We start from the raw sequence: 24,101 nt of genomic DNA on the forward strand, positions 1-24,101 counted from the left end.
CCCCAGCCTTTGCAATCAGCAGAGACCACAGGGGAGATGCCCTCATGAAGAGATGCCCTCTTCATTCAGGGGAGATGCCCTCATGGAACGAGATTAGATGTGACCCAAATCTCACTTCCCTGGTAGGGGAGTGGAGGACTTCCTTACTTGAGATTCATTTCTAGGCAATGTTTAGTCTCTTCCATCTCTTGGGGATTCTGCTGTCTTGTGATTCAATGAGACATTTCAGAAACTCACTCAGAACCATTTTATAACCTGACTCACTCAAAAATGTCACAGCACGTAACAGCCCTGCATGCCAAAGTCGACACAGGTCCAGAGGTGGAAGAGGTAAAACTGTGCAAGACTAAATGACAGGTGAATGCCCCATTCATCTTCTATCTGCCTATATATTTAGGGCAAGAAATAACTGTTCTGCAATAAAAATGCCATCTGTTGTTTTGCCAATTCTTCTGTGTACGGTATTTTGTATTAACATCAGACCCAAAGTTAAGTGTATGTTGGAGAAGAAGTTGTCTACTACTCTATTATTCAGGGTCTTCCTCTCAATGGTCCTTATTTTTACCAGCTGTAATATCATAATAAAAACTTGTATTGGACAACTCCGACCTGTTAAATTAAAATCTGATCCAAAGTCTAGGGGTGGAAAACTCCAGGGTGTTAGTTCAGCCCATTTTATAGAAAAGGGGATAACCAGCAGATTTTGTATATGGTGTTGGATCCAAAATTCCCCACAGTTTTGGGGTATTTGGATCAGGAGTTTGAAATCAGGTCCCTCTCTAATTTGCATTTATTGTTTCTGTTCATTGAAAATCTCAAATCAAATCATCCTGCTTGCAGAGATATTTGATAAAGCTTTCCCACCATAACCAGACTGACATCCCATCAGCCATTTTGCTTTCTCCACCAAAACAAAATAACAAAAAAAGCAGCAAACAAAATATTCCCCAAACAAATCACCTACCACAGGCAAATCTTTTCATCCTTCAATAGGGAAAAAAGCTGAAGACGCCAGGGACTTCCCTATTGCCAATCTATTTTATGTGGAAGATTCTCAGAGACCACAGAGATATCCAGAACGCTAGAGTATAAGACCATTTGTGATAATGTAAGTTTGTATCACTAAAGTCAATGGGAGATTTTCCATGGTTTCAATGAAGGCTGGATCTAGGACATAAGGAGAGACTATTTTAGTCTGGTGTTTACATCACTCAAGTCTATTATAAATTCCCTCCTTTGTAAAACCAAAGTTCTGATTATCTGGGGGTATAAACATGAAACAAAGCAAATGGTTTCAGGGGAAAGGGTCCAAAATCTGACAAATGCATATATTGACATCAGAATGATACACAAGTTAGCAGCAATAACTTTGCTGCTGCAGCAAGGAGCAATAAAAAGTGTTTCATGGTGTATTGAGCCAGACCTATGTATGGCATCCAGTGCCGACACTGTTGGTGTCTTACACCAAACACACGTTACAACCTATCTAGCTTTGTACCATCATTTCTGCCAAATAGGATTTTGCCCATAATGCCAGGATTTAGCCGATTGTTTATAAAATATGACGACTCTGGCTAAAAAGTGCTATATAAACTTAATATCATTGTCTTAACTCTGAGAAAATATACTTAAAACTAGGAAGCCAAATCCAGTTAAAGTCAGCAAGCAGGTGGGTTTATTTTAATTTCATACAAACCACAGTAATAACCATAGCTATGAGACACAAAATAACCTTCCTCCAGCAGGAGGTGGCAGCAATTAGTACTATAGCCCTACTTTCTGCCAGAGTATGTTGAAGACACCAAGAGAAAGGGAGGAATGAATGGTCTTTCTTCAGATTAAGATACATCCCAATATTTTAACAACTGTAGACATGAGATAAAAGGAAATTCATCAGATTTCTCATTATTTGGTTAGTTTATCACCACACTATAAAACAACTGGTGATCCACCCTGCAGTACATTCCTGGCACAGCAAAGCTTTGTATTTAGTCCACAAAAAGTGAAACTGAAATAATTTCATAGGATGTATTTCCTTCAGTTTTGTTTTCCTATAACAGTTGGATTAATGGGAAAGCAACATCACTGGCCAATTTTAGTTTCTCAAAATAGAAGTTACTGTGGGGAAAGGAATTTACAGAATTTCAAAACCTTATTGACAATGATAACCTGTAATAGAAAGAGAGATATAGTCAGTGCAAGATACCACTACCGTTTTTTGGTTTATAACTCATATAAGCAACTAAGTGCACAAATTCATCATATTGGGTATAGTTTGAATGACATCTAGTAGCATTATGCAGTATTGTTTGCTGGGAGGACAAGTCAAAATAAATTCACATGTTTAAGTGTACTGGAGGAAGAAAATGGCGTATGACGCATTATATTTAATAAATACACAAGCATGTATCCTGGTAGTAGACAAGAATGACACTGTTATTCAGTTATTACATGCAATGAGTTAATGTAGCAATATATTTTCTGGCGTTATCTCCACATCCATAAGTACATAGCTTTTATGCAAAAGCCAGCATCTCAGATACAGAAATAGGCACTCTGATGGCATATAAAACAGGCACATGTAAACTCATGACTGCCAGACATTTGAAAGAACAAGCTAGAACACAAAGATTGTGTAGCTTAAGGCACAGCAATGGGCACAGAGACAGGATGGTCTCTGTTTGAAGGAAGAGCTGCCTGTTAATTTTGGCACAGACAGCTCTCTGGTCTGCAGGCACTAATTGAGAGAACATTTTGGACAAGTAGTATTTTATCTTTGTTAGCAAATTTGGAAGGGGAGCTAATTTGCCAGGCACAACTGGATATGACACATTTCCAAGCCACTACACCAGCAAATCAGGGATCGTCACAGAAGAGAGCTTGCCAGCACAGTTCCTGGGTGGCCCCTAGACCTCTTCAATAGTTCTCTTCTTTGCCACTTTGTGATCCTCCTGATGGATGTATCCTCCAGGATCACAACTGCTTGAAACAGATTTACTTTCTTTACTAGACATCGTCCTATTAACAAACATGCACCCCCAGCAAAAACAGAAAACAAAAACCAAACAACAACCCACCACAGAAATATACAATGAGAATATCAGCAAAACATGAGCTTGCAAGGAGCCAGAATACTCACCATCATAAAGGCTTTGACAGAGTTGTGCTGGTAAACATTTAAACTGATAAATGTTTAGTAGCACTCAATTTACAGAGTCGAATACAGAAGAAAACCCCACAAACATTTAAAACTAATCTATAACAGAATGAACAAAGCCCTACATATTGAATATCTGAGGATTATATCAGAGGGAATTCTGAGCTTTGACCCCAAGTTCCCATAACGACCTTGTAGTGAATATCCCACCACAACACACAGCAAACATTTTCCATGAGACAGTGTGCCATTGGGTAGTGTGGGCACTCACCCACAGCATAGCATCTTTGCATTGATACAGCATGCTGGTGTGTGGATGCAGTGCGTCAGTGCAAATGACAGTGTGAACGCATGTCAATGAAATAGATTTTCGGTTGCACTATACTCCTAAACTGTATGTTGGTGAAACTTCTATGTGTAGACAAGGCTTGAGCATTGGTTCATATTGGGAAGTCAGTCTGCACAACCAGAAGGACTAGAAACTTAAGGCCTGATAGGGTCTACTAGGCCCCACCCTGTTTTGGGAATGGTACAGGACTGCACCATGATTGGGAACATTAGGAGGCATTGTGACTCAGGGAGTCTCTGCAGAATGCATTCCCCTCTGAGAGTGGCCAGCTCCTCTGACTAATAGGGGCAGAGTTCCTTTGGACTAGCTAGTGCCATGGGGGTGTTAACAAGGATTACAACTGTGGCCAGCCTCTGCATGGAGCACAAAGAGGGAGAAGGCTTCTCATGGCTCACTCCATATTGTGCATCCACACAGGTGCCAGCCACTATCCAGTCCTAACATTTTGGAGTAAATAGCAAAAGCTCAGGGATTTCTTTTTTATTTCAGTTCCCAGCTACTGTCCAGAATTCCCACTCCCTGACAGGATGTCCGTCACCCATGCTGGAGACTAATTCTGCTTAGTAAATCATGACCAATACAAGAGATAAAGCACCGGCTCTGGATAAAGATAAGATTTGGATTTCTTGAGAAGAAATGCTAATGCTTATCAAAGAAATATGCATGTAGAGAAAGATATAAAAAATGCCACTCTGATGAGTCTACAAAAATGCTTCTCCTTCCATTCCTGAACTTATACTAATTCCCTTAAATAGCTGTTTAGAAACACAAAAATATACATTAATGCCATGGTATGGCAAAACCCAAAAATGTTAATAAAACAGATTATGAAGGAAACATTCAATCTGAGACAATAATAAGTTAATTGGATCAAATTCAACGCTTGTGTGAACTTCACTGAGTTCAGTGGAGTTACAATGGGGATAAATTTGGTCTACTTTGTTTAAACTGAGCAAGTCATTATGATTTATTATACTGTAGGTGACAATCAATAAAATGTTTAATTAAAATTAAAGAATCAAGCAAATGATTTTCTAATTGTTTTCTTATGCAATGTGATTTCGTCACATATCATGCTCTTCCTCCTCCTATCTGGTCTACTTTAAGCTCTGGTGCTGAGCCAGTAACTTCATCAAGACTTATTCTTTGGCATCATCCTAGCAAACTGGAGATGCAAAGCCAGTGACCTTAGTCTTTGAATGGCAGATTTAGTTATACAGGTAAGTTTATAAATGTAACAACCTTCAGAACAATCACTATCTTATCTCTAATCACTCAATATACAACAGGAATGAGAAGGTTTAGTTCTAGCAACAAAAGGATGTTTGCCAAGAGATTCCCAGCATTAAGAGGAAGCCCAATGAATTTTTCTCAACATTAACACAGTTCACTTTTGATAAGTGGTTTACTACATAGGACAAATTAGATCTCTCTGGAACTTCCCATAATGCAAACAGAAAATGTTGTGTCAAGAGTCCAAAAAAAATGGTTTGTATTTACTCTGTTTCTACACTCAGATTTAATAAACCGCTAAGTATCACCTACTTCCATTTTCATGGAGTCAAATACTAAAAGGAAAACTTTCCGAGAAAAAACTCTTCTGGAATTAGTTGTCATTAAGATGAGGTTATAAATATCCTCAGTATGCAGCTTTTTCACTAAAACTACAGAAACATTTTTTTTTAATGCTCATTCCAAAAAGAGAAGAAAAAACTGCTGATGGGTCTAGTTAGGAATCTTTGCAGTAAGCAGATTTTTCACCACAAACTATTGACCGTAAGCAAATAAATGTGAACGCAAAATAAACATCAGTACTACAGAACTCATAGGATGGGTTATACTTGGACAGTCCAGTGAAGGTTCTAATTTTTTTAATGGTTGACAATTTTATTCCAAAAACTTCAGCTAGTCTTGCTTCTTGAACTGTAATATTGTGAGGATCTAAATTCTCAGATCTCAGAGGTTCAAATTAGTGATCAACATTACCCAAAGAACCACAGTAGTGTGGATTCATAGTTTTGTTTACTAGATAGATTATAATAATCTAATCTATTTTATTCTCAGAGCAAAATGACTGATTAAATATTATTATTTTATCAACTATGATTGGTTAATAACTTAGACTGGTAAGTAATTAAATCACACTGTTTTAACATCATGTGCTGCAAACAGCTGCAGGAGACACATTAAAGAGCCTCTTGCAGCTCACGAGCCTCAGTCTGAGTATCACTGATCTAAATGATCATTTGTTCTTCTATTTTGGAAAATATAACGAAGAGTTTTAGAATCAAAGCGTGATGCTTCCCACAAGTACCCAAGATTGTGAAGTCCTCGCTACCACTTGCCCTTAGGGTGAGGAAGCCTCATCTATGCTTACCAGGGGTCAGCTCCCCAACTCCACCAGCCACAGGCAACAGAAGCACTCCCCTCCAGGCCTAAGTAGGCCTAGCTTTCTGTTTACAGGTTCGTGATAGAGACACTCCAAACTTGATGTCCTCCAGTGTTCAGCCCCTGATTCACTGGACACTCACTGAATTCACAGATTCACTTCTCCTAAATGAATAGTACACATCAGATAACCAGTTTCACCTCAGGATCACCATTCTGCTTAACACAAGCACTTAGATACATTTATAGTGAAAACATTTACAGGATTATTTATCAAATTATAGCAATTCTAGAAGTAGTACTTGAAGTATTGGAAACAAATTGTTACATGTAAAATAAAATCATAGCACACCTTCCAGAACCTGAACTCAATTAACAACATACCATCTTGTCTAATTAAGTTTAATTCACCCCAAGACTTTTCAATGTTTTCCAGCCAGGTTTGCTGTGAGCTTCTTTTTCTAAGACAGAATACACTGACAGTTCATCTTCTTGGGGAAGGATCCTAGGTGCATCTCAGTACCCCCAGTTATTTCCCCCCAAATTCATTGTCTTTACTCATAAACAGGACACTCCTCTACTGGTTTTGTTTTTCCTGCAGATTTTCTCTCATGTGAATTCACAATCTTTTCATTAGCATCAGTCTCATAATGCAAATAGACTTACATACAGTACACAATAACCAGTCAGAGAAATATGCATCTACCCCATGGCTGAACAAAATCTATTTATAACCTTCTGGTGACCAGTCTTAACTCACATACCTTAAGAACATATGTATCTATACTGAAAACTAACTCCTTAAATATCATCCATAGATACATCTCACAATGATTAGGATGACAAGAATGTTACTGGCTGTTGGTAGAGAGCTCACACCTTTTGTAAACATCAGACCCAGAGGGTCTCTGTAAACCCATATGCATCCCTTATGCCCTGGGTCACATAAACTGAGAGTTTAACCTGCAAAACAATTTGACAGAAGTATAAATCAACTAGAGAGACTGACATGCATTTAAACTCTGTCAATATTAGTAATGACATTGCTGCTTTAAAGATTTTTAGTCAACAAAGCAGGGTCTAGGTTGTAGCAACATTAGATCCCTTTTTAACTCGCTTGTTACCCATTTCAGCTTCAAAAGTCAAATTGCCTATTAAACCCAAGATCTCAATTATGTTAAAATACCAAAATGCTAACCCAGACGGAATTGATTGACCTTTGCCTATATGTGTGCTATGTAGATATGAAAAGGAGCATCTGCTTTGTTTCATACACTTCTGTTATGTTTTCTCCTATTACATCCCCTTTTCTGTCACATTGTATAAATTCAACTCATTTTACTCACCCCGCAAATACTAAATCTGTACAAATTACATTTCCCACTTACACCTAGTCAGGAATTATTTATTTCTGGCATATAATTTACATCACTGAAGTCAATGGAGTTACACCAGGATGAAGGTGGCTCATTGTGCATATCTTTGGAGAGAAGTCTTCTTTAGTCCAAAAGCAGATATAGCCTAGAACTAGCTTAAATGCTTCCAATACACAATTAACTCTTTTTAGGCCATGAATTTTAATGATTTTTAATTTGGAAGTTAACTGTAAAAATCATAACCAACATCAGGACATTTGCTGTTAGGATTCCATTTTATACATGAATACACCACTTACTTTGACTACATTTTCAGTTCCTGTTTGTCCTTGCCAGTAAATTAACTGTGACAGACTTAAAGAAATAGGACCAGGAAGGCACAGGGAGGACTATTCTGCTGACTCATGCTAGCACAGGTTGGCTGCTATGTTAGGGAAGTGTCATTAGCAGTGGTTCTATATTATAAGAGAGTTTCCGGGTTCCTATCCAAAACAGGAGAGGAAGGAGATCTTGCAGGGAAAACCCCTAGAAACATCCAGTTCCTGATGCTTATGTATGATTATTTTAAAATTGAGAATGAAGGCAAACCCCAGAGAGTGGGTGAGTTTTGCACATTAGCTCATGTTTGCTCTGTAGAGAGTTGACTCTACCTATTCACATTAAACTGTCTGTTTTTTGGGGGAGTCCTGTTTCCTTTATTTATCTACCAAGCACAAAAAACAATATTTAAAAGTTTTAACCACTTTTAATTTTCTCTAGGGGAAGAATCTGTCTAATTTAAAGTAGTTAGAACAATGGTCCCCAAACTTTTCAGGGTCATGCCCCCCCTACTCCTATCCGCTCCCCCCAGATCTAGGTCTCGAAGTGGAGCCGGGATTCCGCGGTGGGGGGGACGCAGACAGAGATAAGGGGGCTGAGGCTGGGGCCACAGCTGGGTGGAGGTCCGGGGCCAGGAGCAGAGTTGGGGCCGGGAGCGGGGCCATGCCAGAGGCCGCGGCTGGGCTTGTGGGCTGGGGCTGGGACTGAGACTGGGGCCAGGGCCAGGTGTGGAGCCACAACCAGTCCCAGGGCCAGGCATGGGGCTGGAAACCAGCACCACAGCTGGGAGAGGGGCTGGAGCAGAGCTGGGAGCGGATCGGGGTGCTGTGGCACTCCTTCCTTGCCCCCTGTGGGGGATGGCCTGGGCCCTGCCACTCCCCACTCCCCCCGAACAATCCTTACAGTTTGGGGACCTCTGCTTTAGAACAAGATGAATAGAACAATAGAGATTCCTCTACTGGAAGAAATTATCAGCTCATGATTTTGCATTTGGAACATGTTTTTGTTTCTGATCTCTTGCTACAGCATTTTTTTAGTTTTTCCAGTGTTGTATTCTCTAGGAAAGCAGTTGTGCCATCTTGTGAGCAAAGAACATATAGCAGGAAATCCCTCCGTGTTATCAAGGCTGTATAACATTATAACTAAGCCTGGTGACAGGTTTCAGAGTGGTAGCCGTGTTAGTCTGTATCAGCAAAAAGAACAGGAGTACTTGTGGCACCTTAGAGACTATGAAATTTATTTGAGCATAAGTTTTCGTGGGCTAAAACCCACTTCATCGGATGCATGCAGTGGAAGATACAGTAGGAAAATATATATACACAAAGAACATGAAAAAATGGGTGTTGCCATACCAACTGTTACGAGGGTAATTAATTAAGGTGAGCTATTAGGTGAGCTATTATCAGCAGAAGAAAAAAAACTTTTGTAGTGATAATCAGGATAGCCCATTTCCAACCCTTGACAAGAAGGTGTGAGTTTACTTTTAGCCCACGAAAGCTTATGCTCAAATAAATTTCTGAGTCTCTAAGGTGCCACAAGTACTCCACATTCTTTTTATTGTAACTAAGATTGCTTCTTTTTCAGATAAACAGCACCACGCCTCCTCCTGACTTGTCTACCTTTGGACTCTATATTCTGTTTACAGCTAAATTGACTCTTATCAGCCATGCATATGGAATTGTTTTTACAATCAATTAGCTTTAGCTCTCTGCTCTGCCTTATCATGCCTCCAATTCTTGTTTTCCTGATTCCTACCAACACTTTTTCTCTCCCCCTGCTCTTCACTGTGCCTGCATCTATCTCAATTTTCAGCTATGCCCCACATCTGTCTCACAATCTTCTCTAACTTAGGGTGTTGTACAGTATCCCATTACATTTGTATCTGAGCGCCTTCCATATGACCTCCCACAAAAGATTAATTACCTAGGATTTTATACAGTAAAATAAATACATAAAAATAATCAGATGCATCCTTTTAGGATTCTCTGCCAATTATCTTCATTTTGTGACCCACATCCTCCCTTTCCCCTATTCCCACTCTACTATTTGTTGCTATCGCTTTATATCTTGTCTACAATTTAATCTTTGTTACTGCAAAGGGATCCTCAAAGATGTACACCATATAAAACTTCATTGGAGTTAAGAGGTGTTCGCAGACCTCCCTGTGCCAATCCCTTTGCAGGATCAGAGGCTAAGGGTCCAGTTTTGCAGACACTTGTGCATTTCCTTCTATGGTATGACTAATGTGGGTCAAATAACTCACTTGCAAAACTACAGGCACTGTCAGGATTAGAACCTAAGGCCCTCATCCTGCAAGCATTTACATCAGTGGTCCCCAAACTTTTCATGGTTGTGCCCCTAGTTTACCCCTGTTCTAAAGTTACCAAATCTCCAGGATTGGCCTGGAGTCTCCAGGAATTAAAGATTACTCTTTAATTAAAGATTATGTCATGTGATTAAATCTCCAGGAATACATCCAACCAAAATTGGCAACCCTACCCTGTCTGTGTCCCCTTACCCTCACTGAAGCTAGGGCTGGGACCATGGCTCCTGAGGTTGGGTCATGGAGAGGGGGATGGGGGCCAAGGCTGGAGCTGCAGCAGGGGGCGGGTCTGGAGCTGAGAATGAAACTGCAGCCGGGAACGGAACCATGGCCAGGGGCTGAGTCCGGAGCCGTGGCCAGGGACTGAGGCTGGGGGTAGGGCTAGGAGTGGAGCCGCGACTAGGGGCCCAGGCTGCAGGTAGGAGCGTAGTTGCAGTCGGGACTGTGGCAGAGCTGGGGGTGGAGCGGGACTGGGTGGCACTCCCTCCCTGTCCCCAGGAGGGCTGGTCCAGGTCCCACCAAGGCCTCCCAAACATTCCTCCGTGCCCCCTTAGTGGGTCACGCCCCGCAATTTGGGGACCTCTGATTTACACTCAAAAGTAGTCCAATTGCAGTCAATAGAACTACCCTTGTGTGGAAGGTAAACATGTGCAAGTGTTTGCAGGACTGGGAGTAGCGACTATGTCCTTACCTCTAACTGTAGAGCAGGGCCGGCTTTAGGAAGTGCGGGGCTCAATTCGAACATTTTCGGCAGGGCCCTGGCAGGGATGACTAAAAAAAAAAAAAAAAGTGTAAAACAAAAAACCTTTCATTTCTTCCATGTATTATTTACTTTCCATAACTATATAAATAATAAAATTATATATTATGTACATTGCATCATATATGCTGTTGATTGGTTATTAATGACCACCGTTTCACATGCGTGGGTCCCTGCCAATCCCTGGGGGTGTGCACATGTGTGGGTCCCAGCTGCTCCCTGCCCCCATCATTGAAGCAGGTGTGCAGGGTTACTGCCCTGGGAACTGCAGGGCAGCAGTGGACATGGGGCTGGTTGGAGGCAGGGCAGGGGCTGACTGGAGGTAGGATCTGGCGGCAGGCAAGGCAAGGGGTGCGGGGCTGGCTGGAGACAGGGGTGTGTGGGGCGGGCTGGCTTCAGGCAGGGCCGCAGGGGGGTGCAGCAGGGGTTGGCAGGGCTGGAGACGCAGGAGTGCGGGACTGGCTGGCTTCAGGCAGGGGGGTGCAGCAGGGGTTGGCTGGAGACAGAGCAGGGGGTGCAGGGCTGGGTGCGGGCAGGGCGGGCAGGGCTGGGGCGGGCAGGGGTGTGTGGGGAGCTGGCTGGCTTTGGGCAGGGCCGCAGGGGTGTGTGGCAGGGGTTGGCTGGAACAGGGCAGGGGGTTTGGCAGGGGCTGGCTGTGGGCACGGGGTGCAGAGCTGGCTGCAGGCAGAGGGGGCGGGGCTGGTGCGGGCAGGGCAGGGGGTGCAGCAGAGGCAGCTGGAGCTCCGGCCCTTTAAATAGCCCCCTGCTATCCCAGGGCTCTGGGGGCTATTTAAAGGGCCTGGGGCTCCCCTGCTTCTACCCCGCCCCGTACCTTTTAAATAGCCGCGGGAGCCCTGGGGAATGCATGGGGGCGACGGGGCTCTAGCGGCTATTTAAAGGACCGGGGTGGCAGAGGCAGCTGGAGCCCCGGCCCTTGAAATAGCCCCCGGAGCCCCCCGCTACTCCAGGGCTCTGGGGGCTATTTAAAGGTCCCAGAGCGCCAGCCGGGAGAGTGGGGCTGCAGAGTAGGGCTTGCCGCGCTCCAGCCGGAGCTCCAGCTGGGGCCGGCCACACTCCGGCCGGAGCTCCAGCTGGGAGAGTGGGGCTGTGGGGCAGCCACGCTCCCGCCTGTGCTTTGGTCAGGGGAGCAGGGCCACGGAAGACCCCGGAGCAGACAGATGGCAGCCGGAGTAAGTAAAAAAAATTAAAAAGGCGCCTAAGGCGCGGGGCCCTCTTAGGCGTAGGGCCCAATTCCCAGGAATCGGGCGAATCGGCCTAAAGCCGGCCCTGCTGTAGAGTGCCTAATATACTTCTGGGCATTGTATAAATAATAAATGTAGCTGGTCAAAAAGTGATTTTAAAAGTCAAGAACATTTTCAAAAAATCTCCACATGCTTTTGTTTAGAAGTTTTCAGGCAATGTTTGCAATTATTTCTTTAAACAAAATGTTTTAGTTTTTTAGTTTTTAACTCCTTTTTTTCCTCCCTTTTCTCCTTTTTCCATTCTGCCATGGAAAAGGTTTTGGAGGGTTGGGGACAAGAGAAAAAGGAGTAGGAAAAAACAATAAATAAGTTTGGGTTTTGTGTAAAAAAAGAAAATTGTTTAAAAATGAAAGTTTTTGTTAAACTTTGTTTTTTGTAAAAAGACCAGTTTTTGATGGAAACATTTCTTATTTGAAAGTTTTTGATAGCTCTATTTATAAAAAAGAACAAGAATAATTGAGAAGTCCAGAAAGCAGCAGTGCAAGTTTCTGAAAATGATCTGACAATGTCTTCTGAACCCAGAACTAGAAAGACCCGGTCCACAAATGAGACAATTCTTGTCCTGTGAGCTGAGACCTCAGACTTTATGGATCCACTGAGCTTTGATTTGTATTCTCATAACCTGCTGTCAGAAAAGCTAACTAAATACTCTAATACAAAAATATGTATCTTTGGGATGCTATAAACATTTCTTTGTGTTTAAAGAACAAGTTGACAGTCCCAAAAAATGTAGAGATGAAAATTATTCTGTGAATATACACAAAAGGTTTTAAAAATTAACACTTAAAAACCCCTAGATTAATTGGATTTTAAGCTAGTTTAATTGCATTTTATGTATAGTCTTTGCCATTCATACATGGAACTAATCTAATATGAAACGCAGCATCTATATAATTATATAATTGATTATAGTACATAATTAACACATTCACATTGTTTTCTTTGTTTAAATATACTTTGTGATTAGTTGTTATAAGGTTATCTGGGCTGCAATCCTTTAAAGTCTTACTCCCATGCTGAACTTTAAGCCTGTGAGTAAGTTCCATTGAGTTAATTGGGACTATTTACATACTCAAAGTTATGCATGTGTATAAGTCATCACAGGACTAGAGCCTTAATTTTGTTTATTTTAAATATTTGTACAATTCTTATAATTATAAAAAAAGTTAATTCATCCATTAATTATATATAAATGTATTGTGTTAAGTTGGTTGAAATGCATAACACTTTAATGTAATAATAATCCTAAATTTTAAAAGAAAGTATGCTAAAGAAATATTCTTAGTTGTTAGAACTGTATGATGTAGGATGTTAACTTGAGGTTAACTGACAAAAAAAACCCATGTATAGTCTTGTATGAACACAAGTCAGAAGATAGATCAGCAAAATTTCCTGCATGAATATAGGCCAGAGGTTCTCATACTATGGTCTGTGGACCACCAGTGGTCCACAAGCTCCATTCAGGTGGTCTTTGGATAGTTCCCCCTAATGTGCACGCCTGGGCAGTCGCACATGAGAGAATGAAGGGCCATCCACCTAATTAGTGGAGCTGCACAGGTGAAGATGCTGGACGCTGGAAAAGATGCACATTTAAGGTGAAGTGGTGACCTTGGGGGGGAATATGGGGTAGGTGGGAGGGGGAAGTAGGAAGTGGGGTGAGAAGAGTGGGTGAAGGAATTTGGGATGTGTGGGGCCAAGGTGGCCAGAGAAAGAGGTGACTTTCCCCAGCTCCAGGCCTGCGGCTGCCGGGGAGAGACGTCCCTCCTTCCCAGCCTCAGCTCTGGGGCTGCTGTGGCGGGAAAGAGACCCCACTCCTTCCCAGTCTCAGCTCGGGGACTGTCGCGGCAGGGGAGAGATGTCACAACCATCACATTAGAAAGGTAAGACTAGTGATATTAAAATATGAGTTGTGTGTTTTTATTTGTAGAACAAAAAAAGTTAATTATTAAGGGTTTTTTTTTATATAGTGCTTTTATCCAAAGCACTTAACAATAGTTAGCTAACAGTACAAACAAAATTTGGAAAGATCACTAAGTGGTCCACTGAGACCCTCAGCAATTTTCAAGGGGTCCGTGAAAAAAAAGTGAGAACCACTGATATAGGCAATTTTTCCTTCACTCTCTAAAGGACTGCTCCAACTTCCATTAAAATGAATAGAAAGACTTCATTGACTTCAATGGGAACTGGATTGACCCTAAAATATTTGTTGTGTTTCAGTTATATTTATAGATCTTTTAGTTGTCTGTGCATTATAGCGACTGTTTATGACAGAGGCAGGCAAACTTTTTGGCCATCCAAAATTGTATGGAGGGCCGGTTAGGGGAGGCTGTGCCTCCCCAAACAGCCAGGCGTGGCCCCACCCCCAATTCTTGTCCCCTGACGCCCCCCCCCGGGACTCCTGCCCCATCCACACACCCCCGTCCCCTGTCCCCTGATGGCCCCCCTGGGACTCCTGCCCCATTCAAGCCCCCTGTTCCCTGTCCCCTGACAGCCCCCAGACCTCCCTCTACCCCATCCACCCCCCCTCCTTCCTGACTGCCCCCCGGGACCCCTGCCCTGTCCAACCACCCCTTCTCCCTGTCCCCTGACCGCCCCGAACCCCTGCCCCTGACTGCCCCCAGCCACCCCATCCAATCCCCTCTCTCCTTCCTGACTGCCCCCCCGGGACCCCTGGCTCCATTCAACCCCCTGTTCCCCACTCTCTGACTGCCCCAACCCCTATCCACCCCCCAACCCCCTGTTTTTCTTATTTCTGCATTCTTTATTACTTCATCACACAAATGAGGGGACACTGCCACAGTAGCCCAGGAGGGTTGGGGGAGGAGGGAAGCAACGGGTGGGGTTGTTGCAGAGCCACCCCCTAGAATGGCGTGCAGCTCATCATTTCTGTGGGATCTCTGGGGCTCTGACACAGAACGGCTGTATTCTTTGGTTCTCTAGTACGCTTGCCCCGTATTCTAGGCTGGACTGACTCTATTTTTAGACAAAACATAGGAAGGGAATGACCTAGGGAGTCATTCCCATTTTTGCCTATGTGCCCCCAGCGGATCTCAGTGAGGCCAGCCAGGAACACCCATGATAGCAGCAGATGGTACAGAATGACTGATAACAGTCATCTCATTGCCAATTTACAATGGCATGGCAGACAGTACAATATGACTGGTAACCGTCTCTGCTATCTTGCAAAGGCAAATGAATGCTGCTGTGTAGCAGTGCAGTACCGCGTCTGTCAGCAGCATCCAGTAGAGATACGGTGACAGTGAAAAAGGCAAAACGGGCTCCATGAGTGCCATGCTATGGATTGCCAGGGCAATCCAGGGGAAAAGGGCGCGAAATGATTGTCTGCTGTTGTTTTCCCGGAAGAAGGATTGAGTGACGACATTTACCCAGAATCACCCGCGTCACTGTTTTTGCATTGGGATCTCAACTCAGAATTCCAAGGGCGGGGGAGACTGCGGGAACTATGGGATAGCTATGGGATAGCTACCCACAGTGCAACGCTCCAGAAATCAACACTAGCCTTGGTACATGGATGCACACCGCTGAATTAATGTGCTTAGTGTGGCCGCGTGCACTCGACTTTATACAATCTGTTTTAAAAAACCGGTTTCTGTAAAATTGGTATAATCCCGTAGTGTAGACATACCCCCAGGCTCTAGGGATGCACTTGGGTCACATTTTCAAGCTTTTGTCATCAACCAAAAACTCAGCGTTGCCAATTCCTGCAATTTTATAATCAGTCACACAGTATTTGATGTCTTGCTTAAAGCCCCAGCTCCTGGAGACACATGAGCTTTCATTTGAATAAATGAAGTTTCTAGCCCTTGTGGTTACTGAGGAAAGGTTGAAAAGCTCCCCCTCATGCGCCTCAAAAGTCCAGAAAACAGAAGGCAAATAAGAACCCCAAATGTATTAAAAACTAAGCAAATCCTCGTGACCTTGACGCTGCGGTTGCCAACATTGTATTTCAGAAATAAGGGACTGTTTTCTTGACACCCCCGCCTCCTGATATTAGTATCATGGTTATCATCGTCAGTAATAATAATAAGCAGTGGGTACCCAGCTACACTGGCCGGGGTATTTCCTGCTGCTTTTTGCAGCACTCAGCAACTAAGGGACTGTTGGCGATGCCCCTCTCGTGAGTTTTAGGGGCTGTCTCCTGGTTTATGGCGGTTTCGGGCTGGCCATTGCGACTGCGTTTATTTCCATGGCTCCAGGACCTGGGGTTTTAGGGGTGAGCGCAAGGACACTGGCAGTAGCATTGTGAGAGGGCGGGGGGGGGGGGCGACATATGAGCTGGGGCCTGGTAGGTCCGGCTGGCTGCCCGCCCCACCCGCTGCAGGAGGGCGCTGGCTGCTCGCGGCACCAGCTTAGGCTAACAGCGCGCTGGCCCTTTAAATCGCCAGCAGCGCAGAGAGACGCCGCCCCGGCGCCAGGAGAAACCCAGGGCGGCGCGCTCGTCGGCCACCTCCGCGGAGCGGCCCGGCCCGGCCCGGCCCGGCCCACCAACAACCTTCCCGGAGGCCGGACAGAGCGCGAGGGAAACAGAGGGGGAGGTTTCTCCTGAGCGACCTCCTGCCCCCCGAGACCGGCGGCTCCACTGCCCCCTCCTGCGGTGAGGGGAGGGGGTTGCTGGAGGATGAGCGGCTGGAAGGAGGGGGAGGGCTGCTGGAGGGGGCTCGTAGTAGGCTGGGTAATGCCGGCGGTTGGGTGGGGGTTTGGGGGGGGGCGGGGTAAGGGGGGGGATGGAGGAAGTAGGGATGGGGTTTGGTGGGGGCTGGGTAATGGGGGGATGGAGGAAGTAGGGATGGGGTTTGGTGGGGCTGGGTAATGGGGATTGCAGGCTGTAGGGATGGGGTTTGGTGGGGGCTGGGTAATGGGGATTGCAGGCTGTAGGGATGGGGTTTGGTGTGGGGCTGGGTAATGGGGGGGGATTGCAGGCTGTAGGGATGGGGTTTGGTGGGGGGGGCTGGGTAATGGTGAGGGAGGGGGTTGGGGGATTGGAGGAAGTAGGGATTGGGTTTGAGGGGGGCTGGGGTCCAGGCTGTGCACTGGGGTGAGGAGTAGCAATTGCAGGGAGATGGTGTGTAAGTGGAGGGCAGGGATTGGGCTGTGCTGCAGCAGGAAACTGTCAGCCAACCCACCCCCCTCGTTTGGCGCTAAGGAGAGCGATCCCAAGTTAAAAACAGAGAATAAAACCCTATCCAAGGAACATCAGTGAACATGTGATTTAAGGAGGCAGGCTGGAATAGGCAGGCTTTTCCAGAGGTTGGGGGGAGCCCTTAGTCTCTCACATACTGTGTGTCGCCTGTTTTGTTCAAAACTTTGTTTTTCTGTTTGAACAAGTTTTAGGCAACGAATGTTGTGGGTAAAGAGCAACCAGAGAAAGCTTAGAGGAGCTATTACAGTATTATTGTGTGAAGCAACTTTCCACATTTGTGGGTGGAGGGGATTATTCAAGCAGCAATCACTAGCTGTCTTGAAATAATAAGATTCCTTTTTTCAACATTTCTTTCCCTGGTTGTTGTGGTCAGGAACCTTGGTGGTGGTGTTTTGAAAAATATTATTACAAAACAGGTATTCCGTAATTGAGGGAAGGTAAAGGGAAACAAGATGTCATCCATATCCCTTTCCTTCAGACTTCTATATCTCCTTCATTCAAATCCCTTCTAAAAACCCACTTCTTCCATGTTACTCACATGAATTGAGTTCTCATGATTTTAATTAATCCATCAAGCTGGCATCTGATTACTGTAATCCTTAAAATACATCCCACACTCTGTCAATGTTTGCCACATCTATAGTTAGACAAGAGTGATACAGTAAACTACAAAAACTTTTGGGTCAGGAGGCCAGCAGCAGAGCCCTTATTAACCAAGTCTGAGCTATAAAGTTTTTTTATTGTTACTATTGTGAGAGACACATTCAAAATAAACTTCAGTTGTTGTGGTCAGTGTTTAACACCTTTTAAAATCTACCTTTTAATAACTTTTTTGACAGTTTAGATCAAAATGGGATTCATCTTTTCAAAATCTATAAATGAAAACCTGAAGAGTCAACAGGAGTTCATGCTCATGAACTCTCGACTTCAGGTAAGCATTTGTTGTACAGAATCAAGAAAAGCTATTGATTTTTATCCTGTTTGGAAAAGCTTACTCTTACGTGGAAGTGTATGAGGGGTAGGGTAGAGCTATGTGATTTTGTTGGTTTAACATGTTTATAAATAAGGAAAGTTTATAGCAAAAGTCCTTATAGCATCTTACAGGAGATAAATCCCATAGTACCCCTGTGATATAGGTATTATCCTCATTTTACAGATGGAAACTGAGGTACAGAGATTAAATGATTTATTCTAAAATAAGTCATAAATAAAGAATAAATGGTTCCTAAAAATCCAGCCCTGAAAGCATGCCTTTGAGTAGTCCCACTGAGCTCAATGAGGCTACTTTTGTGTAAAATTAGTCGTATATTTAAGTGAGTCAGTGACAGCGATAGTAATAGAATCCAATGCTCTGCTCTAGCTATTAGATTCCAAAAGTTAAAACTAAAATATGTATTTAAATTTTCCACCCCCATACATAGTCTCATGTTTGTCAGTTGCAGTAATTCCAAGGTAGTAGCAATACCTTGTAACTTGTCTGTCTTTTCCTGGCCATGGAGCCAGACTAATAAAGACCAAAGGTTGGGTAGGCTATGCTGGATCACTTACTCTCCAGTTAGTCATTATTTTATTAGAGTGTTGCATAATGGAGATGGGGAAGAAAGCTTTTGACACTGAAATCCAGAAGTAAGCAATAGAATTACTCTTTCTTATCCAGGCAGTAATGCGGTTGTCTGCTGTGCTGTCAAGTATTTTCATAACATCTGATGGCATGTCTACACTTCCCAGCATTTTAGGGTAGTGGGTGTGAATTGCAGTATGCACCAAAGTGCTGTGCTGTAACTTCCCCATGGGGACACTACAGGTGCTGCAGTTCACACCCGTGTAGTCCGAAATGCAGGGCAGTGTAGACATGCCTCTGACTTTTCAGTTTACTGTAAGTCAGTGGGGAGTATGTGGTTTAATCTAAAGTTTTCTGTACACTTCTGAAGTTGAAATCAAATATAGTGTAACTTAAAAATACATCTTTCATTACAAATTATTGATGGATTAACTTTGCACTTAAATTGCCAGTAGGTGGCATATTTTAGCTTTTGGAAGCATTGAAGACAAGTAGATTTTTAATATTGATATTTAAACTGAATAAATATTTGATATTTAAACTGAACTGAATATTTGGAGGACATGTTTGTATAATTGAAAATTGGGGGGGGAAAACCAGGAGCATGAGAAAAACATGCTGCGGTCTTATAGCAGCATCGATTTGGTGGGTCTGGTGAAGTTGCGATAAATCAATGGGAAGAGCGCTCTCCCGTCAAATTCAGTACTCCACCTCTATGAGAGAGAGCCAGGAGCTATGTCGACGGGAGAGTGTCTCTCACTGACACTGCTCCTAAAAGAGCATGGGTTGATTTGAAGCAGGAGGGAATGTAGAAAATAATTGCAGGTGTCCTAATGTATAGAGGAAGGATCAATTAATGTAGTTTTCTGTTTCATGTCCATCAGGAAGAACAAATGGATCATTGAACGTTCTCTGGGGCAGGGACTGTTGTGGCGGTTGTGGAGCTGCTGTATTATAACCTAAGAATATTGATCATAAATTTTGTGAATACTGTAGGTGAATGTAGTTACATTGTGGTGTTAGACTTTCCTGTATGACTATATTCATCTAGCTTAGTAAGGGGCGGTTGGAAGACCAAGCAGAAAAGCAACACAATGGCTATATATAAGCAACCTCACAACAAACCCTTGCGGGTGATGGGGGTAATTCCAAGCATGTTCTAGTTCCAGGCCGCAGCCTGAAGTTAAACAGCTTTTTGCTAAGACTGGGTGCCTAGGGATCAAAGAGACACTAAGGCCCACAAAGCTATTTAGGTGCCCAAGTCTTAATTTTAGGAACCATGTAATCCACAAAACTCTTGCTCAGCTGTCACCTAACTCTGTAGGCACCTAAACTCACTTGGTGCCTAAATTTTCAGGGTAAACATTCCCAAGGCACCTATATTTCAGCCTGTGAACAAGCACACTTCTGTCACAAACTAGGTGTCTGAACACCTGTCTCCGACCTAAGGCCCAGAATGCCCCATAAATTGGGGGGAAAATTGATGGAAGAGCACCTATATTGCATATTGGGCCTGATCCAATAGGTGTACTCAGAGACGACTAAGATCATGGAAGTCCCTTTGTAGATCTGGGCCTGAGTGAGTAAAAGGACTGGCAAGAATGGCAGGTGGGAGTTGAGTTCTGTTCCTGATGAGAGCAGACTGATGAAACAGACACGGGTCCTGCAAGGATGCCTGAAAGCAATTGGCCCTTCCTTGGCTCCCTGGAAACTGTAAGCCTTAGGGAAGAACAATGATACTTGGGTTAAGATTTTTTCCCCTGAGATGCTTTTGATCTAAATAAATGATACTTTGTGGTAAGAAGGCTGCCTGGTTACTGGAAATTGTCATAGCTCCTGGTAGGAACAGAACTATAGTTACTGAACCTAAGCTGACCTGCTGAGGTAATCATGGTTGATAGACCAGGGCCTAGGCTGCAATCCCCTATATGAGAGTAAGAAAGTTGCCTGATTCCACTTGGAGAGGTGACTGCACAAGGCATGAAACCAGTTCATAGAGACTGAACTGTGACAGCCAACATGTTTCTATAAAGGCACATCTGAACAGGGCTAGCCACCTCCTGAGCATCCTCTTGTGGCTAGAAGTGGCTGTGCAGCACTCTGCCTCAGTTTCCTCTTCACTCAGGCTCCTCAATAACGCTACAGAAGGGTTTGTCCAATAACATTCCTTCTTGTGGTCTGGTTTATTAACATAAAATGAACTAAAAAAATTAAGGTTCTTCTGCCCCAATCTCTTACTGTGCACAGTCTCCACTCCGCCACCCAGGTCTGACCACCTTTAAGTTTCCAAGCTGGTCACAGCTTTTAGGCCCTTCCCAGGTTCCGCTTTGTCATTTCCCTTAATCCACTCTAGACTACTTTAAACACTGCCTGTGCTCTTCTAGCATTCACTCTCAGGCATGGGCAGCGGGTATAAGAGGTCAGGGGAGGCTAAGCCTCCCCAAACAGCTGGCCCACCACCTCTGGAGTCCGCCACCATTGAAAGGATGCCCGGGCTGTGGCCCCGCCTGCACTTCGTGCCAAGGCTCCACTCCGCTTGTCCTCTTCCCCCTGAGGCCCCGCCCTTGCTCTGCTTCTTCCCATCCCCTTCCGTCTGCATAGGGGCCTCGGGAGGAGGGGAAGAGGTCCATGCAAGTGGTGAGTGGCTTGGCAGGAGTGCAGGAGGGCCATGGGGAAGGGGTGCAAAGAGTTGCAAGCAGAGGGTGGGTGGGGGGCTTGGAAAGAGGCATGAGAGGCAGGCAGGAGGGGTCTTGGGGGAAGAAGCAGGTGGGGGGCTCGGGGAAGAGACGCGAGAGGCAGGCAGGAGGGTTCTCGGGGGAAGGGGCAGGCGGGGCCAGGGGTGGAGCATGGGCAGAGCTTCATGGGGAGGAAGTTGAGTGGGGGTGGCCTCAGGGCAGGGCCACAGTCTGGGCACGCCCAGCCTCCCCAAATGGAGGAGTAACGCACCATCCATGCTCTAAGGCCTTCCTACCTGGAATCTTTTCTTTCCCAGGGGAGATCCATCACTCTCTCAGTGCTGTCTGTTTGTCAGCTTTTAAAGGTCAGCAGGCAAACCCCTCTACTGCTCCCTTGGCCCTCACCCTTCTTCAGCCCTCTGGCCCAAACCCTTGCCTCCAGGCAAAGTTCTCCTACAGGAGCCTTCTGCTTTCTCTAGCCTCTATCATAGCTTCCTCTTCCCCACCAGTGCTTTATAGAGACCATCTGCCACCTGTCAGGCACCATCAGAAGGTTGTTAATGAGGCATAGATTGGCTAAACCAGTTCCACCTTAAAGGGCCCAGTGCACCCTACGATATATATTCACCTTCTTCACAGCTTCCTTCATTATCAAGTTTGATAATAAATCTATTGATAGTAACATACTGTACCACAGACTATTCTCTCAAGCTCACAAAAATAAAAAAAGTTAGTAATTCAGCCTCCATGTTTGTTAATAAATAGCTTGGATTAGGATTGCTCTAGTTTGCACAGGTGACCCACCAGCCCCTGGCTGGCCCCGGGATAGAGGAGCGCAAGGGTAGCATGCCTCCACTTCTCCTCTCTATTTTTGAGCCAAGTAGAACTCAGCCAGAAGAAAGAATTGAGGCCTGTAAGTTTTGTCTTGCTGTTGTTTTGTAAAATAATGAAGATTGGACTATCAGCCTGCTTTGTTCTGGAGGACTCAATGTTTGTTTGTATCAGAGGGGTAGCCCTGTTAGTCTGGATCTGTAAAAGCAGCAAAGAGTCCTGTGGCACCTTATAGACTAACAGACGTTTTGGAGCATGAGCTTTCGTGGGTGAATACCCACTTCGTCGGATGCATGTCCGTTTGTCTGTTTGTTTGTGTTATGCATTGATATGTGTCTCCAGAGCTAAATAATCCATCTCAAATCAAGTCAAAAAATATAATTGAGGCCAGGGGCGGCTCTAGCAATTTCGCCGCCCCAAGCACGGCGGCACGCCGCGGGGGGCGCTCTGGTGGTCGCCGGTCCCGTGGCTCCGTTGGACCTCCCGCAGGACTCTTTGCTGCTTTTACAGATCCAGACTAACAGGGCTACCCCTCTGATACAAACAAACATTGAGTCCTCCAGCACGCCTGCGGGAGGTCCACCGGAGCCGCGGGACCAGCGGACCCTCCGCAGGCATGCCTGCGGGAGGTCCACCGGAGCCGCCTGCTGCCCTCCTGGTGACCGGCAGAGCGTCCCCCGCGGCATGCTGCCCCAAGCACGTGCTTGGTGTGCTGGGGCCTGGAGCCGGCCCTGATTGAGGCTTCACTTTATTATATCCCTGCTGCTTGAGGGATCACACATGAAGCTCTTCCTTAAAATTATCAGATTTACAATGAACATATATAATGTTTTTGCCTTACCTTAAAATTTGAATGTGTAGAACAGGGGTCTGCAACCCGCGGCTCCGGAGCCGCATGCGGCTCTTCAGCCTCCTTGTTGTGGCTCCCTTCAGCCTTGACAAAAGGAAAAAAAAAGAATAACGGTTATTTATTATTTTAATTTTTATTTATATACTTTATTTTTGTTTATTTTGTTGCACAGTTATCTTGGAGTTCGAGGTGATACTTTAACATCGACTTTTAAAAAGTTTTTATAATTTGTCAATTAAAATATGCGTCACATCCACGTCTATAGCCCTCGCCTTTACCTGCAGGCGGCTTCTTGAGTGTGCGACCCCCGCGGTAAGCTAACCATGAATACATCCCAAAAAAGAAAAATCTCAGAAGAAAATAGAGAGTTTAATTCTGCATGGACAGATTCCTTTGCCTTCACTGCCAACGACGCTGGCTTACCTGTGTGCTTGATATGTGGCGAGAAATTAGCAAACAACAAAAAATGTAACGTTGAAAGACATTTTCAAAACAAGCACTCAGCATTTTCTGAAAAGTACCCAACTGAAGATGGGCGAAAGAGAGCGATTTCGGAACTACTACGGAAAGTTGAGCAGAGCAAACATACTTTCAAGAAGTGGATCAACTCTCCAAACTCAACCACAGCTACTAGTTTTGTGGCAGCTCATGAGATCGTAAGGAGAGGGAAGCCATTCACAGACGGAGAATACATGAAAGAATCGTTCATAAAAATATCAGAGCATCTATTCTCCGAATTCAAAAACAAACAGGAAATTATTCAGAAAATTAAAGAAATGGCTCTCTCTGCAAAGACCGTCAAGGACAGGACCATTAAAATGGCAACAAACATCACCAGTAAGCAAATTGATGACATCAATTCAGCTCAAGCATATTCAATTGCCTGTGATGAGTCAAGTGATGTAAACGATATTGAGCAGACAGCACTGTTATGCAGATATGTGAACTCTGATGGGCCGCAGGAAGAACTGATTGAACTCATACCACTAAAGGGCCAAACGCGGGGACAGGACATTTGTGAGGCTGTTTTGAGTTGTCTAAAAGCCAAAGGAATAAACACCACTCACCTGGTGTCAGTGTCTACTGATGG

General features: G+C 44.5%; 2 protein-coding genes across 10 annotated transcripts in view; one reads left to right on the forward strand and one right to left on the reverse strand.

Moving 5' to 3' along the window:
- Positions 1 to 24,101, reverse strand: part of LOC120408000 (programmed cell death 1 ligand 1-like) — an 85,137-nt gene that overhangs the window by 18,694 nt on the left and 42,342 nt on the right. For 7 of the 8 annotated variants that reach the window (XR_005600363.1, XM_039544442.1, XM_039544444.1 and 4 more), the window contains exons 2-4: positions 23,003 to 23,095; positions 10,603 to 10,682; positions 965 to 1,167 (exon numbers count right to left, since the gene is read on the reverse strand). Coding sequence is in view for 6 of the 8 variants with exons in the window: in XM_039544442.1 (XP_039400376.1) it covers positions 965 to 983 (19 nt within the window). In the remaining 2 variants the exon portion in view is untranslated. Of the gene's footprint in view, positions 1 to 964; positions 1,168 to 2,849; positions 2,874 to 10,602; positions 10,683 to 23,002; positions 23,096 to 24,101 lie in introns of those variants that run through there. The other variant, XM_039544443.1, reaches the window with a different exon arrangement.
- PLGRKT (plasminogen receptor with a C-terminal lysine) overlaps positions 16,335 to 24,101 on the forward strand; it is a 43,970-nt gene continuing 36,203 nt past the window's right edge. The window contains exons 1-2 of one of the 2 annotated variants that reach the window (XM_039544456.1): positions 16,335 to 16,548; positions 17,934 to 18,025. In XM_039544456.1, the coding sequence (XP_039400390.1) occupies positions 17,945 to 18,025 (81 nt within the window). In that variant the 5' untranslated portion in view covers positions 16,335 to 16,548; positions 17,934 to 17,944. The remainder of the gene's footprint in view (positions 16,549 to 17,933; positions 18,026 to 24,101) is intronic. The other variant, XM_039544458.1, reaches the window with a different exon arrangement.

The sequence above is a fragment of the Mauremys reevesii genome, linkage group 6, assembly GCF_016161935.1.
Source record: "Mauremys reevesii isolate NIE-2019 linkage group 6, ASM1616193v1, whole genome shotgun sequence".
Classification (NCBI taxonomy): Eukaryota; Metazoa; Chordata; order Testudines; family Geoemydidae; genus Mauremys; species Mauremys reevesii.